This window comes from Haemaphysalis longicornis, unplaced genomic scaffold (assembly GCF_048455015.1).
Source record: "Haemaphysalis longicornis isolate Haplotype H1 unplaced genomic scaffold, Haemaphysalis longicornis Haplotype H1 scaffold_10, whole genome shotgun sequence".
In the NCBI taxonomy this organism is placed as follows: Eukaryota; Metazoa; Arthropoda; class Arachnida; order Ixodida; family Ixodidae; genus Haemaphysalis; species Haemaphysalis longicornis.
Genome location: NW_027526204.1, coordinates 101,430,012 through 101,449,313, shown reverse-complemented (window position 1 = coordinate 101,449,313; position 19,302 = coordinate 101,430,012). Strand labels below are relative to the sequence as shown.

At 45.1% G+C, this 19,302-nt stretch overlaps 1 protein-coding gene across 2 annotated transcripts; it reads right to left on the bottom strand.

The window, feature by feature from the left end:
* Positions 1-2,003: 2,003 nt before the first annotated feature.
* LOC144158977 (uncharacterized) lies at positions 2,004-14,883 on the bottom strand. 2 transcript variants are annotated; one of them, XM_077690195.1, is made up of 3 exons: positions 14,726-14,883; positions 14,562-14,668; positions 2,004-6,729 (listed from the first exon to the last, which is right to left on the bottom strand). In XM_077690195.1, the coding sequence occupies exon 3, from the start codon at positions 6,727-6,729 to the stop codon at positions 4,573-4,575; it is 2,157 nt and encodes a 718-aa protein (XP_077546321.1). In that variant the 5' UTR covers positions 14,562-14,668; positions 14,726-14,883; the 3' UTR covers positions 2,004-4,572. The 2 variants fall into 2 exon arrangements, with proteins under 2 accessions (XP_077546321.1, XP_077546322.1); XM_077690196.1 differs by lacking the exon at positions 14,726-14,883 and having other exon boundaries at positions 14,562-14,719.
* Between the last annotated feature and the right edge of the window lie 4,419 nt (positions 14,884-19,302).

The following is a 19,302-nucleotide window of genomic DNA, read 5'->3' as shown; positions in this document are numbered from 1 at the left end:
GCGCGAACGTGAAACTTCTGACATCACGAGATAAGTTACCAAAAGCTTAATATAAGAATTTACTACATAAACACGTTAATCGAAGGAACTTCGCGTAGTCGGAACTTAAAATCAACCTGTTACTTACTTAACAAGAACAAAAATAACTAGCGCGAAGCACTTATACAGCGCCGAGTCGCCAAATTCCACCATCCCAAGTTCGATTGCTTTCCTGTTTCCTCCAATAGACAATGTTTTTAACGTTGTTTAGTTGATTGCGTATGCTCTGCTTTGGCTTACTGCAGAAGCGTTCAACAGTAGGTTGGCAGTTGAAGGTTTGGGTTGATTAGAATTTATGAAAAAACAGCGGAGCGCTGGGTTACACATGCAAAGCACGTTTTACGCCGCAGTTTACTGCCGCGAGCGCTTTCTTCGTGGATAGTGCAGCGGGTAAAGTGCCTGACTTCTATGCAAAGTGGCCGTAACATCGGGCTGACCAGGCGGCCACAAGTTCAAATAGCCCACGTGGCACTTTTCTGTTTGCTTGAGCGGTGTTGTTCCATTTGATACAAAAACGGTAAGATTCCGAAGAGAATTCTGAAAAACAACCTGATTCATCACGGAAACTGGCTACAAACCGTACAAACAGCCTGTAAGTCTGCAAGTCTGAGTTCTGCTGCAATGGTTGCCAGTCAACTGAAGCGGTCGCAACACCAGTCGCGTCGTCTAAAAACTGTTTATGGCAACAAATAATGGATGCATTATTTTTAAAATACAGGTTTCAGCTTTACAGAAAAATATACACAAAGAGCGTTTAACTGGTTGAACTCTTGAATTCTCTTACTGTGGCATTATTTCTGCTTGCCCTGCCGCCCGACGATGTGCGCACGGTCGCTTGCGAGGTGCCTCAAACGAAGAATTTCAAAGGCGTCTCTTACATTCTAGAAGCAATTTATACAGAGAATATTTGGGATTTATGTTCTCAAAAGGTCATTTTACCATACAGAATTAGCCAAGGCAAACGCATTTTCTGTTCACGACCCCTTTAGGATGGGTTAAACTCGGCCAATCTGCCTCCACTGCAACTGCACAACTGCAGCGGCTTCATTGCACCATGTTGGTTTCACTCTTGTTCTCGACGATGACACGCTGTCGAAAAGCGAAGCATTATTTGTATGGGTGTCCTGTTTTTCGCCGATTTTCCCGGAATTGTGACTTAGGCTGCGTGTTTTCGTCACCTATTTTTAATCAAATTTCCACTTTACTAGTGACTTCATTTTGTACCCAAAATTTACTGTATAGATTAGTTGACTTTTGGGAAGTGCAAATTTTTTTGCGAAAATCGGAGTTTGATTTCTTTCAGTACTCCTCTTATTTCAAACAATATGCGAGCACACGAAACACCATTGTCTGGAAGGCTTCATTACAAAAGAGCACATATACCCACGAGGGCAAGCACAAGTTGGACACAAAACTTGTACTTTTGTTTGTAGTACATTCATAGAGTTTTTCGCAACATGTGCAAGTACCCTTTGGTAAGTATCTGTAACTTATGCATCCACTGTTTTTTATCGATCACAAGGTTGGATGCAAAGCTTCCACATTTCCTTGTAATACATTCATAGAAGCTTTTTCAACACGTGCAAGCACATTTTGGTACGTATCTCTCACTTATACAACCAATGGTTTTTATCCATCACTCCATGCATTGAAAAACCCCTTTCAGCGTTTGCACAAGAAACAGGACGAGCATGAAGCCTCTGCGAGAGGTAAGAGACCACTGCACAGTGTTAGCGTGTGTTCAGTTTTTCGGATTTATCCAAAAACTCGGAGCCGTAATGGCAAATGTACACTGCGACTTGTTCACCAATAGACTGAACAAGTATTGTATTTTTCTAAAGTGCATACTTTTGCAGAACAAAGAACAATAAAACGCTGCCGCAAGGCACTCTTTGGGGAGACTTCAATTGACGTAATGCAGCACACAGAAATCGATAGGCACATTTTGTACATGACGCTGAAACTGGTGTCAAGTATCTGTTTATTTATGTATTTACTCATTTATTTATTTCAAGAGCTCACCAACAACGCAGGGCCATCTAGGGTGATGCACTGGGTACATCAACACAAGGCATACAAAACACAACATTTGCGAACGAAAATGAACCAAAGATGGCAAAAAATAAACGTGTAGATGTGCAGAAATCACGAGTGATCAAAGAAGGGGAAAACAGTTCGTGAACAGCAGGACATCAGAGGCTGTTGGGTATAGTATGCACTAACGAACACATACAAGCAAGAGCAAGGTGGCGCGTTTGGCGCAGAAACACAAGGACAGTGGCAAAAGTGCGGGTGCCACCTCGGCAGAACATATTGCTCAAAATATCAATTTTTAGAGCGTTTGAAAAGAACCATGTCATTACAGAAAAAAAGTAAGTAGAATAAACAAAATGGCAGCATCTCCACTCCGTGGATGATGGCGAGGGTGCGGAGTACGGGGACTCGAAATGACATCCAAGTTGCGCCCCGAGTGACATCCTATTTGCGCCACGACCACCACTCGGTTTGAGCCGTGAGTTTCACCTTGATTATGCCCAAATGAAACTACAACTCACGGCTCAAATCGACTTTCACTTGATGGTGGTGTGCGCACGGATGGCCGCGAAAGGACATTGGGGGGTCCTAAGGTACTCCGCACCGTTACAGGCAAGGGAGTAAGCCGTTTGACTATCGGGTGCTAACTCGCGGTCATAGCCCAAAGGGTAAAACGACTGACACTAACTTTGTCTGGTGTACCAGACACAGGCTCGAATCCTACCGGTACGTGTGTGATTTTTTTCGATAGTAAATGCTATGCGCACGGACGCGGACGGACATTGTGCGGTCCTGAAGGAACAGTCATGGACAATTCAAATAGGAACCGTGGAGCGCACGGCCGAAGATACCCGTGCCGCCACCTGGCAGCAGCCGTGGAAAACGCACGTACATGCGATGTTGAGATTCCGGGAGCGAGAGTGCGTGCCCCACTGAGATATGTCGCCCACTCCTCGCTCGCATGCTTGCCTTGTCGCCAGCCCGCAAAAGCGCTGCAAGCACTGAAAGTACTACCGCCGCTGCTGCTGGAGGTTTTGGTCGGTTTGAGAGCAATGCGGCGCGTAATTGCCTGCAGCTGTGGCCAGTGCTTGCGTAGGAAACGCGTGCACGCTCTTGTAAGGCATACTGTTGAGCACATCATGCTTACTTGAAGAAAAGCAGCGCACAGAAATGGGTGCAAAAATAAATTAATGCCGCTTAACTGTCGGTGGCACTGGAATGTTTTTCGTTCGTGGTACAGTGGCTCGGGAATTGAACAATGAGTTGGCCGCCAAGAATGCGCCTTTGTTTAACGGAGTCATGGCTGAGTCATTTCGCGGGTTTGGTGCTTGTAGCGAACAATAGATATACCACCATAATTCGCCTCCAATAATATACATTAACTGCAACCATTGTGCGGGCTGGAAAAATTACGGTCAGCTGAGTTCTAACATTAACAAAAATTAAGAAGATAGGCAGGTCCAAGCATTCTAAGGCCAGTTGTCAATGTACAAAAATTTGGGCGGCCCGATTTCTTTTTTTTTTTTGCAGGCACCTGTGCTTGTAGAAATCTGCGGAGCGGGCAGCGCTGAGCATGGTTTGGGCAGGACCCAGTTGTCCATCGTTTTTTTTTTCTCTCAAGTCACTGCAACCCATTCGCAAAGCTATGTCAGAAGAGTAGTGCCGGCCCACACGGAGAGCAGGCGCTCCTGTGAGCCGAGCACACAGTGGCCGCAGATACTATCTCGCGCCGCAGGGCCAACAATTTTTTTCAGTGCTCTTGCGGCATGGCAACAAGGCGAGCATGCGAGCGAGCAGAGGGCAACATATCGCAGTGGGACACGCAGCCTCGCTGCCGTCATCTCAACTGCGCATGTCCGTGCTTTTTCCACGGCTGCTGCCAGGTGACGGCACCGGTATCTCCGGCCGTGCGCTCCGCTGTTCGTATTTGAATTGTCCATGACTACTCCGTACCTAAAACAGACTGTAAAATCCATGTTGGAATCGGCTAGCTTGTACCAGGCTAAGTGTCCTGTCAACATGAAAGCAGCCATGCGGCCGCAGTGGTTTGCTTGGCACTCGCTGTGGAGCAGAGCTTACAAAGCAAGGGCAGGAAAATTTTGAATGAATACAGTTTCGTTACACTGTATTGATAAACTGTGTGGCCACCTATGCGAAGAAGGCCCCACAGCAAAGCCTGTCGCATACGCAGGTTTCCTATGGGTGTTCCACTTTTGTTTTCTTATTTATTTTTCTTTCTGCCACGGATAAAATATTCTGTGAATGGCAGTGAGCTGACACGCGTCCTTCCTAACGTACGCTGCTCCCTTCCAAATACGAAGCCCTGCTGGCAGCGCTCATTTCTTTCGCGCGAACTCCTGCACAGGCGTGTGTGTGTGTGGGTGCGCCCCTTTCCTTTCAATGTGACTACTGGGCCGTTACCACCTAAACCTTTCTACCAACTGACCCACCTGCAAAACCTGTTTTGGTTGCCTCACAATCCCCTCCAGCTTTGGAATGTCAGCGAGTAACGGAAGTGTGCACAACGTCCGAAACTTTCAGGTACTCTCGCAAACACAGCCAGGCGTACTCAGGGAGGTCCGTCAACTGCATAGTACCATCTTCACTTGGGTAGCAGACGACTCCATCCTTCACGACTTCTGCTGCCCGAAAAAAATCATCCAGGCTCTGCAGGCTTTTCAGGCTCTCCCGCACCATTTGTCCAGCCTCCTGCTCGCTCACGGACGCCAATGCGCACACCCTTTCCCTCAGCGCGGGATTCAAAGCGACGTGCTCCAACGCTTCTACGCACTGCCTGCTGTGGTCCTTGCCTGACACGAAGTATGCGGCGCGAGTCACAAGTCCGGAATTTCGCCGGACGACGTCTTTGACAGCAAACCACTCCTGGGTTAGGTACATCTTCCGCACGCGGAAACCGAGAGAGGCTAGGGTAAAGTTATCCGAGAAATTGGGAGAAAGGCGGTTTCCTAAAAGCTCGACGGTATCTGCAGGGGCATCAATGTGGAAGTCATGTATGGCCTTGCTTGACCGCAATAGATCTGAGAGGACATCGGCTTCTTCGTCGGTCAAGGACCCAGTCTTTACAACCAGCTTTCGGACGCTCGTGTTTTGTTGCAACGCCTGGAAAACGCTCATTTGCCACTTCGACGCCTCGACGTTTATCGCCACGACAGCTTTGCGGAAATCCAGCACTAAATCCCTGAGTACGCTGGTCTGGGTGATGTATTCGCGGAGAGCAGATGCAGTGTCCTCATTGTACAAGAACCTAAACTCCAATTTGAGCATCATCAGATGAGTGAAGGACCCTAGAGCTCCTAACGCTGCATTGAACCAAACCACGTCGCGTTGTTCTGGAACTGATACATGAATGCCGTGCAGTTGTTCGCAGCGACTGAGGACTTCATCAACAGGGAGACTAGGCGCACTACGACTTCGGAACAAGCAATATCTGTGCAAATCCTCAATTATCACATTGTCTAACGTGCAATTTTGTGCCAGCTCTGCAAAGAAGGCCATACATTGGACTTGAGAAAAACCAACCAGTTTTAACCGGAGTTCCCTCAACGAGCGGTTCTTCCTGAGCAAAGAAATCCAAGGATGGATACGGTCTGGCTCTGTATCCAAACCCTCTATTTCATACTTAGGGTACAGAAGCCCAGAAGCTTCCTCGTACCACAAGCAGTGTTCTAGGTTGAACTTCTGCACAGTGGAATTTTCTGTCAGGTACAATTTTATCGCGGTGGCCGCGTCGTTGTCCACGAAGAAGGATTGTAAGGAAACGTTGACGAGTGTTTTGTTTCGTCTCAAAGCATTAACGACCAAAACCAGCTCGTCCAACCTACCATCCATGCAAGCGGATATTCTTAATGTGTTCAAGGTGCCGTTATTTTCCAGGTAATCAGCCAACTCTCTGCTGTACTCTGTTGTGCCCGGCCTCAGGCAGCGAGAGTTTATAGCAAGCGACGTCAATGTGTTGTTCTCCGACAGTGCCCCCCAGAGAAGGCGTGCCTCCGTGTCACTCGTTTTCCAGTTCATCAGCGACAAAGTTCCTAGGCACGAAGGCTTTGTTATGAGGGAACAGACGGCTTCGATGAAACCAGGCAAACTTTCCGTCAGTCCACACTCAAATTCCTCAAGGCCCGTTAAGAACGGAATGGCTGGAGTTATATCGGCTATCAACGGTTTGTATCTCCCTAGTCTGAGGGCCTTGAGGAGTTGGCATGCACGAAGGCCCGATGCAATCAACTTTTCGTATTTCGGGCTAAGGTCCCATGGTGGGAACTGGGCGGTGCTGATACAGCGGTGGTCTTTAAGTAGACAATGGACTAGAGTAAATGCCACGTGTGTTTGGTGTTCGTTGTCGGGCTCAATGCCTCGGTTGTCCAGAGGAAAGAGAGCAAACTTCCCGGGGGACTCCTCCTTCAGCTCCAATCGAACCAGGCTGAAGAATTCGTTCCAGACGGAAAGCTCTCGAACGATATGGCAGGGTTCGCTTTCCGTGAGAGTACAGAGCCAGGGATCTGTCACCGACGCTCCAGTAAAATAGCCACGGCAGTGTTGCAGCTCCGCAGCGACAGGATTCATGTTTTCATTCATGGCTTCTGGAAACAGCTCTCCAGCATCTCCCGCATTCGCTGCTTCTCCTGAATCGTCCATCTGTAACAGGTAAAACATGGAAAGACCATCCATAATAAGGCAAGAAAAGGCTGGAATTCCGTCAAAGTAGCCTAAAATAAGTCTCCTCAAGTCCTGCAACGGACCTGAGTACGCTGTTGATGATGAGCCTATAAATTTATACGTTTGATATATATTGTTTTCGCTCTTTACACGAAGAATTGGGTGAAGCCGTAAGAAGTAGCGCGATAATGGAACGCACACTCACTGGAAATATTGGCTACAGTTATTCAAAGTGCGTGCTGAAAATGATTTTTAGCAGATTTTAAATCAAGTGTAAACAATAATAGTCCGCCTACCCCGTTGCGAACTGCAGAAGAACATAATTAAGCAAAGAAAAAAGAACGAAAAAATGTTAACGCAAGCCTCTTAGCTATAAAAAATGATTACATGCTGTGATAGTGCTACAATAGGTCTACGGTATAAAATATCGCAGCTTTTATTAGCGACCGCAAATCTGGCGTTGCTGTATAGACAGAAATACAGACCACTCGTTTACAGCACAAACGTTTGCTCTATGGTGAGTCGCCGAATTTTTATGCGGTAGCATTAAAATTAGAATTAGGTTACTAATTATACCGAAAACACGTCTATGGCGCACACACCGCGCACAAAATTTCCGACTGCTCAATGAATAAAAAAACATCGGGGAAGAAAAGAACGTTGTTTGCTTCGTCGTGGCTCATCTTGAAGCTCAGATTGGATCGACTTGGTTTCTGGAATTTTAGAAAATTTAATAACAAAGATTCTTCGAATTACACGGATTGTAAAGTTCAGGATTGAAGAGCACTGCGAAAAACGTCCAACGCGGAGCGCAGGCGTAGGGCGATTCCATTTCGCAAGGTTTACGCAAAACCATGACAGTCTGAAAACCAAACATAAACACTGGTGTCCGCAGGCGCGTGCTCTCGGGAATAAATGCTGGCGTCTTGAGGCGCCTCGCGCTTTCGCGGTTGCTAGGTGCGTCTCGACGTGGCCATGGCAGTAAATTATGGTTTTCTGCGTGTGCTTCACGGTCATCCTCTCCGCCGGATGCCGGTGTACGCCCCGGTTTCACGCTCCTCAACTCAAACTAATTTCGAAAAGTCCCCAACAAATTGCGAAAAGTCCTGAAACAAGCTAACACGTATATTGGGGACCCCGCAGAATTAGAAACAGGAACGTCCGCCAAGCATGACTGTCGTGCATTGCCAAGACCGCCACAGCTAGGAGGATGTAAATGAATCAAGGTGTACCTAGTGAATACGTTGTGACCTTCTAGTGACAAACGTGTGTTCGGGCAGGTACCGACGGCACTTGAGTACTTTGCGCATGCTAAAAGAGTGGCTAATAACGCTCCCGCCTAGGATCCTCTTTTGTTAGCGTTAAAAACGAAATTGCGTGCCGAGTCATGGTAAGGAGCAAAAGAAAGACGCTAAGAAGCAAGGATTAATGTGGCTTCGCAAAAGGGTCACTACCTGTGACTTAGAAACGTGCGTTAAGGTGTGAGGCCAAGACAAATGGAAATTTTTTTTTCAAAATGTCAATTTTTTTGTTTTCCACTTCCTTAGATGTTGAATGTGTTGGGCACCATTTCGCTGCAAAAAGTTTCTTTCTACACAGTTTCTTTCAAAAGATACATAAATGAATGTAAATCCACTAGGCATTTGCGAAACTGAAACTGCCAGTTTTGTGTGCAACAAAAAAATGCCCTGTTTTGGAGTTCTTAACTTGTTATTTAACAATCGTATCACATAAAGAAATGTAATAATGCCCTAATCCTGTTTAAAACAGTTGATTTATCGATTAAAATCAAACTTCTCACCGGGGAGCTGCGCGATGTTTCGCACGTCTTGTTTACGTTCTGGAGCCTTGAAGTGCACATGAAAAAAGTTTCGGATTGTTTGGGGGTTGGGCTGACTCTCTGTCGCTTACTTGTTCTTACTGGCAGCCAAAGTATGGGGAAGTTTAGAGTGCAAAGACTCACAAAACAAAAACCAAACACCAAAAACGAATGATGAGCTACGCATCGCAAAGACATCCCGTCAGAGCACTGATACTGCAAAGCAAGCTAGAAAAAAAAGGCGAGGTGCCACACGAGCAAAATCAGACACGAGCAAGACGCAAGAAGAAAGTAGCTACAAATGTGGGTATTTTAGCTATTCTGATCATCTTACGTAAGGGCTGCTCTTGCTTGAAACCCTTTTTCGTGATTTTTTCTGAACCTATTTTTTGGCAATTTCTCCCATCCGCGAAAATTGATAACTTTATTTCGAAAAAAAAAATATTTTTGACTGACACTTGGCACAGTGCTTCCTCACATTATTGGGCGTGCAGTGAATATCAAGAAATAAAATCAAGCTACAAGTTTTGATACGGCCCCCTTTTACACCAAGGCCCAGCCAACGAAACGTTCAGTTGGTTATTTCATCGCCATGCTTCGACTAATCCTCCGATCTCACTACTTTTAGTTCATTGCGGAGGCCAAAGCCTCCCCTAAACAGCTACCAAAAATTTTGTCTTTTCATGGAGTTGAATTGGAGTTATGAGTGTTGGCGTGAGGCCCAGATTTAATACAATTTCAAATAAAAATTTAAACAAAAAAGGACATAGTTTATAAGGCTCTCATAGGTCTAAAAATGTCTGCTTTATGATGCAGACGAAAAATATTCCTCGTTTATCATTATTATTTTTCCAGCACTTGGTGTCATACTTTAAAAGTATATGAAGGTTTACACGAGCCATTTATTCATGCTAATTTGAGTAGTAGAGTGCAGAGGCAAGAGGCGACGACAAAGATGAAACTTTATCTTCATACTCTATTTTCGCGCTATTATTTGTAGAATCAGCTTTGCTGCGGCAGCCACTCATGTAGATTGCACAATAACGAACCTTTATGAGACTTCTGAACAGCACTGAAAGAAAAGGTTCAGCAAAAAATAAATAAATGCATAATCAAGATTGCAAGGAAAGGGTAACACATCAAACAATATTGCGCAGAGGACGTCATTACTTGCGACAGCAGATGTAAAAAAAAAGATGAAGGCAGTTGAAGAAGGTTGGAGCTTTTCTTCTGATTCTTAGTGTAAGATTCCATGGCAAAAAAAAAAGATTTCTTTCAACGAGAATAACGTTGACAAAATGCACGAATGCCACGACAAGTGGCTTTCCATTTATTTATTTGTTCGCTTGTTTATATATTCTCAAAGCATCAGAGACACGAGCGGATGTACAACGTGTAGGCGAAGAAATGGAATAGATTAGTAAATATATTCTCACGAGAGGAATAAGAATAACCGGATTATTACACATCACCCTATATTCATCAATCTTCGAAGAAGCTAAGGCACATACCCTGGCATAGCCGCGCTCCTGGCAGTATGGCTGACACCCATTAAATGCATCTCATGCGCTACCATGGTTTGTGTCACTTCCCTCGAACCATGTAAAAATATATACAAGTAGCAGTCAGATACCCATCACTATACAGAGTGATCAAAATAAAGTCGATATGTTTTTTTTAAATTAGGCGCTTAGATATACGTCAAGATCACCTCTACTCTGACGTCATGCGCCTAGGGGGACACAGAATTAGGTGGTACTAATTGACGTTGCTGGCTTAATTTACTAAAATTGACTAATTAACATGTTAGTGACACCAGTAAGCAGGCGTGTTTGTATTGAAAAGTTAGACGCAATCGTGTTTCTACGCAGTTTTATTTGGCAGAATTTTTATCGCGCATCCGCACTCCGAGATATCAAACTGAGAAATTTAATTGCAGTTCCCGTGATTACGCATGCTGGACAGCAATGACCGGCGCAAAGATCCTCCCTTTCGTTCTGTGTTTCGATAGCGGTTCTGCCTACTGCAGATTGGGATAACGCCAGCCAAGACTGAAAGGGGGCCAGTTATGACTTTTGCCTATGCCTCCACCCCGTTGTCAATCTGAACCCCGCACACAGCAGGCACGTCACACAGAAGTCAGAATGGTATAACAAAAATGAGATTGCCTTCATTTTATGAAGTGACCACACACGTATGTGCTGGAAGTGGAGGTGATAAGCAAGATTCACAGCCGCCATTGTAGGATGGTTAGGTGCAAAGTAAAGCTGAATCTCAAAAGAGTAGTAGTGAAAATAGTAAAAAGTAGGAAACCCAGCATAGACCCATTTAGAGTCTGGACGCAGGAGTTCAAGATAACCCTTTGGGATAACTTCACTTTTTAACCGGGGAGAACTAGACACTGTGCACACGATAGATGACAACCTAACAACGGCATTCACAGAGTCGGCTGCAGCTGTGGGACAGACAGCATGTTGAACGCAAACCGGAAAACTAACTCAGAAAACGAAGGAACTTATCCAAAAACTTTAGAACACCAAACCGTCCAGTCGGGGAACCAACTTAAATTGGCGGAACTGTCGAAATATTTTACTAGAAGTAAAACCAACCGAATTTGTGCGTACAACACGGCAGTGATCGCCGAAACTCCGGAAAAAGGAGGAATATTAAAGTAAATCGACCAAGAAGCAGCTAGCAATTGGCTAGCAGCAAAACGTACGCACTGGGAGACGAACAGGTTAATATTGCGGAAACATGGACGAGATAATGAAAGTAGCAGAACGACTATAGACCAGCTAGCGCCAGCGACGTTAGACCTAGGAAAACTACTAAGCCTACAACGCCGGTTGTGCTGTCAGGCAAATACCTAAAGACGAAGAAGGGGCACTCACACGAATGAAAATAGGACAAGCTACAGGAACAACTGCACTAAAAAAGATTGGTAAATTATTCTCAGAATGCTTAAGGACTTTAAACGTGTCTAAAGCTTAGAAAACACCACCGTAATTCCCATTCACATGAAGGGAGATAGCAGAGATCCTAGAATTACAGACCCATAAACCTACCCTCGGTTGATGCAAGCTATTTACCAAGGTAATAGCTAAACGCATAACCGGTAGCCTAGATTACTAACAACATAATGAACAGGATGGGTTACAAAAAATACTCTACAAGATATCGCATGCTTGGCATCAATGGAATAGTACACAAATCTGCAGAGTATACTACACCCCTTCACATGGCATCCTTAGGCTATGAAAAAGCCTTTGACTCAATGGACACGGTAGCAGGGCTGCAAGCATTTAAAAAATCCAGGAAGTAGAGCAGACGCACATAAGACTCCTAGACGACATATATGGGATGGACGGGCAGGACTAACCGTCATAAGCAAAGCAAGAAGGTCGAAATCCGGAAGGGACTACGACAGGGAGATACCATCTCGCCTGAGTTGTTCGCAGCATGTGTGGAGGGGGAATTCAGAAATCTGAACTTTGAAAAGAGAAGATTGCATATACAAGGTGAATACTCGATACCTTTGAGGCTTTCAGACGACACAGTCTATCTCGGTGAGTGTGCACAACATGTGCTAAACTACAATAGCAAAGCTTCACGGTGGGAGTAAATATAAATATGAATAAAGTTCAAGTAATTATAAACGTCTTAAAAGCGCCACATTAAGCATGGGCAACGAAACCCTAGAGCAATTAGAAGAATATAACTACCTCGGGCAGGTAGCAAGTTTTGTTCCAAACGCCGAGAATGACATTATTCTTAGAATTTATATGGCCTCGGGGGCAGTCGGCCGGCACACCCAAATAATGAAAGGGAAGCTACGTCGGTCACCAAAAAGAATAGTACACAACCAATACGTTTTGCCGGTGATGACATAAGGAGCGGGAACTTGGTGCCTTATTAAACAACTGGAAAGCAAACTTGAGTAGCGTCTACGGGCCATGGAACGAAGAATGATAGGAGTAAAGCTTAGGGGCAGTAAACGAACGTCCCAGAAAAAAAAAACTCAAGTAGAAGGTATCATAGTTCGAAATAAGAAAAAGAAATGAACTTGGGCTTCCCATGTCGTTACACGAACTGGCAACCGTTGGACCATCAGGGTAAGCGAATGGATATTTTGAGAGGGTCTATTAAAGTGAAGATAATTAAACAGATGGAGAAACGAAATAAGAAAATTCGGAGACAAAGAATGGGGTCCGGGCAGCGCGCAACAGGAGCGGGTGAAAGTAAATGGAAGAGGTCTTTACCTTGTGCTGGATCTAAATAGGCTGTTGATGATGACGATGGTGATGTAGTTATTTCGATTAAGCCGGCTATGGTATTTCGATAGACCCAGCATGTAGAAGTAATAGCACGAAAACACGCACTAAAATGAGTCAGAGTTTTTACATCAAAACAGAAGCAAATTTTCTCTTTGCAACCAAAGCTTATAAGTGTTGTTCAATTCAGACGTTACTATATCGGCACACAAGAAGACAGTGTTAATATGTAGTACATCTGCTGAAATAACTAATAGAGCAGTGCCTTCATGCCAGCAACAGCCAGCCCATTTCGACAAGCGACATCCACTTGAAATCGCTTTTAATATTTCACACTTTCTTGTGGCATACATTCATAGAACTCTACACCGAATTTTCTTATTTAAAAAAAGCATCGTACAAATCCGAAAGTTTGAATTATGCTTTGCTTTTACATGTAATAAAAATTTAAAAAGTTCTTTCCCGCATGGATTCTCCATTTCATATTTTGCACCACAGGTCATGAATAGTATGGCACCCAACATGAAATGCTAATCATTATTTTGAGCTTCAGTTATTTGACCAAGAGCTCACTGTTAAGAGCCGTATTTCTTTTAGTCAATATTACTACTGCTGAATAATGAAGCGGATACAAGGGCATTCAAAGGCAGGACAATAAATTTCGCATTCGCAAACACCCGAAGGCGTTAACTGCAGCCGCTGAGATCTCCGAACCATTTTTAAGCCAAGGTGAGTAACGTGAACACTGAATTTTTTGTCGTTTAATTAGGCTGACCTCTTTTTGGTGGGCGCGTTTATTGCAATTGTTTGCTCGTCTCATGTTGTTTGAGTATGAACATTGAGATGCCCTGCATAAATTCTGAAAACATTATTTTTGTTTTGTGTAACCTGCATTTTTATAACTCAATTATTCTTCTGATGCACAGTTACAACCTAATTTTTCTATTTTCTAACACCTTCCGTGCATTGAAGGTGTGGAAATAAAATAAATCAATAAATAAAAACAAATAAACACATAAACAAAACAACACTATGGTTTTAACATCTGTGGCAACCCAGATAGACTGAGAAGCATTCACCATCATGAAAACACATTAGAAGCACAGATTAAATTTCGATCAGTTTGTCTCAACCCCATTGATATGCATGTTGCAGCGCAGTGAGCTCCGCTGCATCGCAAAAACCGGCGTTTATTTTCGTCATCCGGGCACGTGAACACAGTAGCGATCACATGAACATCATAGGGACCATAGATAAGCAACCCGGGTACTAGGCGCAAGGACCATGCCTGCATTTTCATGAGATATCTAGGAGCTTACATTACGAGAAATGGGTCGTCAAAACATAGTCATATTCACCGCAAAAACAAGATAGTGTGTTCGCGTTGAATATAACCGGTTGAACGTATAGCAACACAAACACGCCGAAGTAAATAGAACGGCTCAAATAAAACGGAGCTTTAGATTAAGCAATCCAACCAAAACTCATTCAAGAATAAAAGCACAGATCACAACAAAAATTCAGCGTTTTCGTTTCCTGTTCAGAGCAAAAATGCGGACACCGTTTTGAACACCACTGTCCACAAATATAACGTGACTTGGCTCCATTCACAGCACATACATGCACCTGCAAATAATTGCATCATCAGGTGCAACTTGATTGAAGCCCTCGGCCATAATTGTTTCTCTAAAAGCTCTTTTACACAACACTGCAGGACTCACCTCGCCGCCGCCTTTATGTGTTGCTCGTCGGCTTGAGTAGAGAGCGGGAGACCTTGGCGCGTCAGGATACGAGGGCGCGGCGGCTCAGTACACCACGTCGGCTACGCCTGTTCAACAAAGTTCATGTTGTGCAACAGTCGTCTTACACACACTACGAGGCTTACCTCGTAACCGTAGCTAGATGGTCGACATCATGCTCAGCCACACGTAAAACAAGCCAAACTAACCGCCGATGACAGCCACCCGACAACAGCAACGGCAGCAGCACCGGCACCCAAGCGCGCCGCCGGCTGTGCGAACGCTCGCCTGCCATTGGAGGCGGGGGCATGGGCGGTTCTGACGACTGCTGCTCTTTATTTTGTTTATTTTTGTCTCGTCGCGCGCGCGTCTGTTTGGAGACGCTGTTTCCGGTTGATTTATCTCAACGTCGGTCGCTCCATGCGGAAAGGTGGCTGGCTCTCTCAATGTTTTGCCGTATTTTTGCCGCATGCTCGCTGTGCAGTTCTTTTTTTTTTCTGATCCGCGCAAACTTGAAGTTGTATGCGTGCAATTGTCAGAGTTGGCTGCCACGCTGCCATGTGTAGGAAGGTAGTCACCGATTCACAACAAGCCTACGGGAATTGCAAGTCGCGGTTGGTGCCCCGAGCTTCACGTATCGCTAAAATGTTCAAAAACACTCTGCCATGCAGTTCCTTCCAGGTCATCGAATCGCCCGCTCACGATTCCATGGAGCGCAACGAATACGCCCAACGAATAGACTCCGCTTTTTCAAACCCGCCAGACTATGGTGCTGCACGAGGAAAGTCACCCGCTTGTTGCATTCAAGGACATAACGTAACATCACCGCATTCGGAGATACACCCTGCCCTTCCCCACCCTGGCGTATCCGGGGAATAAGATACTAGTTCACAAGCTTACACAATCCGGCTTCTTCCCACGCCCGACCCCTCTTCAAGTAATGCACCCGAAACGCAACGACGCTGGACCAAAATTTTGCTCAGACATAGGTACACTGCTCGACATAATCGTGGTGTTCACTTAAGCTCTGAACGCCCTCCCTCTTCCCGCCGACAACGCATCCGCTTGGGCATTACTGAATAATTTGAGGCGTTAAACAACGGAGACCAGAAGAAACACGTAGACACAGACAAGGCGCAACTTCCAACTAAACTTTATTAGTGAAAAAGTCTAGGTTAAATACACTGTTCTGACGTCATGAAAACGTCACACCAATAACGTGTGCGAACCTACACGTGTCAATCTAAGAACTCGAGTTCTTTGGGTGGCAATGCGACCGACGGTGTACTGATGCACTTGTTTCCCGCCTTGTGTACGAAGTACGCCTCCACATTCTCTCTGTCTTGCCTATTTCTGACCCATTTTAAAAACGTGGCCTGTTTGAAGAGAGGAGTGCAGTTTGTACCCCGTAGAGTGCACCTTCTGCAGTGCTCAGCCATGTGGCCGCCAGCGTTGTTCTTTACTGCCCAACAGTGCTCGCGCGCTGTGTCGTTGAAACATCGGCCTGTTTGGTCATGGTAACACTTGTTACAACTCATGGGATCTCGTAGACAACACCCATGGTGCATTCTGGTATAATTCGCCATGCTTCTTGGAGCACGATTGTCGCTTCCTTCGCGTCATCATAGGGCAAACCTTCGCCAATTTGCAGGGCATTACACCCAGCGAGCTAACACATCCAGCGTTGGATGTAATGACACATTGGATGTACTGGCTAGATGGATGTGTAGGGTCGCATTCCTACCCAACTAAATCAACGGGTAAACTTGCTATCTAGCCTTTGTCTGCCTACGCAGTTTCAGCTGGTGGACAGAGCGCAGGCGGCGCGGACTGCATATGTGCTTCAGTGAAGAAGCAGTCACTCCACAAGCCCACTAGACAGTAGGGAATGCTAATTAATAAAACGGGTTTCCTCCTCTTCCTCAAGCAACAGATACACATGCTTTCTTCCACAAACTTACTGCGGCACTTGTGTGTGCTGGCGCTTGTGTTTTATTATTCCAGGGTTTATATATCCAGACAGGGTGAGCTCACATGTGCCCCTCGATATCTTAGAAATAAAATTTGAACGTAACGCAGGTCCCGACTAGTTGGCAATAGCGGGAAATCGAAACTGGCATTTTCCCCCTAATAAATATTTTTTAACTATTATAACACATAATTATATATCAAAAAATGTCATTTTCCCGCTTTCGGTTCCCTTTTGATTAAGTTTTGATACCAATGCATGGTAGTATGAAGGACCACCTTTCATAAACTATACACAAAAACTCTGGACTGGGGAAATTAGGGAACAAAATTTTCGAAAAAGGAGGCTGCCCAACCCATACAAGTACCCATTCGTGTTTGCATTGGAGTGGCTTTATTTCGTTCGAGGTCACTACCTGTTCGGCTTATTAACGTACTAAAACCGGTTTTTGCCCCGGTTTGAGAACGCATTACCAGTTTCCGAACCGGCTCCAAGAAATATATCCGTACCACGGAGCTACAAAGACCCTCAAGTGTGCTAGACGACGTGAGAAGACAGCACACAGACTTTCGAATCATGTCCACGCACACCGCTTGGGCTCCCTCGACTTAATTCAAGGAGTCATTAAGTGGGCTCGGCTCTACCCGCCTTCCGTAGAGAACACAGGGACATAGCGTGGCGAGTAGTTTGCCTAGCCTGATGCGGTTTCTTGCGACTTTTACCGCTCACGAAAACAGGGGTAATGCTGCCGACTGATTATTTATCAAGAATTTTGGTACAAGTATGAGCAGAAAAATGCACCTTCGAGGTGCGTCTGTTTCTACACGCAGCATTAAAATGTATCGCCCAATGTCAAAATCATTTCCAGCACATTCGCACCCTTTTGCTTTTCTGCTTGTATAAACGCCGGTAGAATGCCTCTAAAACCTGTAGTTTCAGCGCTAGGCCTTCTGAAAGTTTTACATTTCGACAAAACCCGGAATTAAAATTCCCCCTCCCTGTCATGGCTCAATGAAGCGCGAGAAAAATCCTTTTGCTCCCTCCTTGTTTTATTATTATTTTGTTGTCAATCATTCTTTTGTTTGCTTGCTGTCCTTTTACTTTATTAGTTTTCCTGCTTTCATTCACCACCACCACCACCACCACTATCATCATCATCATCCGCCTACTCAAGTCCACTGCCCGACGAAGGCATCTCCCAAATGATCTCCAACCACTGTTGTCTTGCGCTGTTCGAGAACACTGTTGCTGTTGTTGTTGTTGTTGTTGCGCCTTTAGGAATGTCGCATACCCAATCAGGGGATCGACCAATCAACAGAAGACAGCGAAAATGAATAGAATTCTTATTTAATTAGGAGGCGCTTAGAAAAGATAATTTAGACCGGTTGGAAATGGTTGTGAATCTATTAACGACAGAAAAATAAACTGATCAGTGAAGGCGATAGCAAACCAATCGCAATCAGAAAGATAATCTATTAGAATTTTCAATGAAGCGCAAGAGAGCAGAGCATGCTTCCAGGGCAGAGAATATGCTTCCATAGTACGGCACCCTCACACAGCAATCCTTACTGATACGCTCGAATCTGTTCAAAACAAAGTCGCGCGATGTATTTTGTTATCTTTTTCCCGCTATGAAAGTGTGTCATTCATTAGGAAACGTTAAATCTCTCACCCCTTGCCATGAGCAGAAAACATTTCCGCTTATCTTTCTCCCACAAATTATATCACAGTGATTTGCCGTTCCGCCATAACTTCATTCCCCCTGCTTCGTACACTTCCACACGCGTCGACCATGATCATAAACTAAACCTATATTTTCTCGCACAAAGAAACACCGATACTCACCCTTTGTTTTGTCGATAAGCGAGTGAAATGCTCTGCCTGCTAGCATTGTAATGCGCACACAGCATTCATCTTTCCAGTCTGCATTATTTTCGTTCCTTAAATGTGATAGACAATCTTAGCCATTGCCATTTTTTTGCTGCTGTTTAACGTAATATGCAGCTTTTTCAATGTGCTGACTTGTGAAAACCTTGCTGTGTTCTTTCTTGCTTATTTTGGTTGACCGACTGTGTATCCTGCGAATGTTTTCGTGTCTTCTTCTTTTCTTGTTAAAAAAATTGCTGTTATCATTGATTAATGTATGAAAACCCCTTATGTAATGCCCTCGAGGCCCTTAAAGGGACCCTGGAACACTTGCCATCGACTACTAGTAATGTATTTTGGGATAAAGTCTATTGTCCAAGAAATCTGCTCCCGCAAGAAATATGAAAATCCGTTCACAATTAACGAAACTACGCGAAATGAGAAATCGCGCATAATCGTTCCCTCTCAACTCGACACCGGACAACGCGACGAAAGCTGCGCGCTCTCTCCCGGAGAGGGGGGCGGCTCGCGGCGTTCTCTTCGGGGGCGTTTTTGAAGCAATAAACGTTTGTAGTCGCGTGGTCCCGTTGAAAGGGAAGTACTGGGCTCATCACTCAAACTCCGCCCGCACTCAAAACACAAAAGAAACGGCAAAACTGTGGCTACAGGTTCAGGCATAGAAGAGGTTCGTACACAGCGATGACGACCACGGAAATGGGAGAATCTAGCTCCGGAGTTGACCAGTGACAGCCGATCGGGCAGCCATGGCCTATGTGACGTCCCTTAGGCCATGCCAGGGGTTGCATAATGAGGACAACTGTAGAGAGAGCGGTTGGTTTTTCCGCGTCTTTCACATCGATTTGCGCGCTGACCACTTCACGTGCACGT

Bases quoted from the DNA above. Each gene is read 5' to 3' on its own strand.
- LOC144158977 (XM_077690195.1), bottom strand. From the start codon at position 6,729: ATGGACGATTCAGGAGAAGCAGCGAATGCGGGAGATGCTGGAGAGCTG.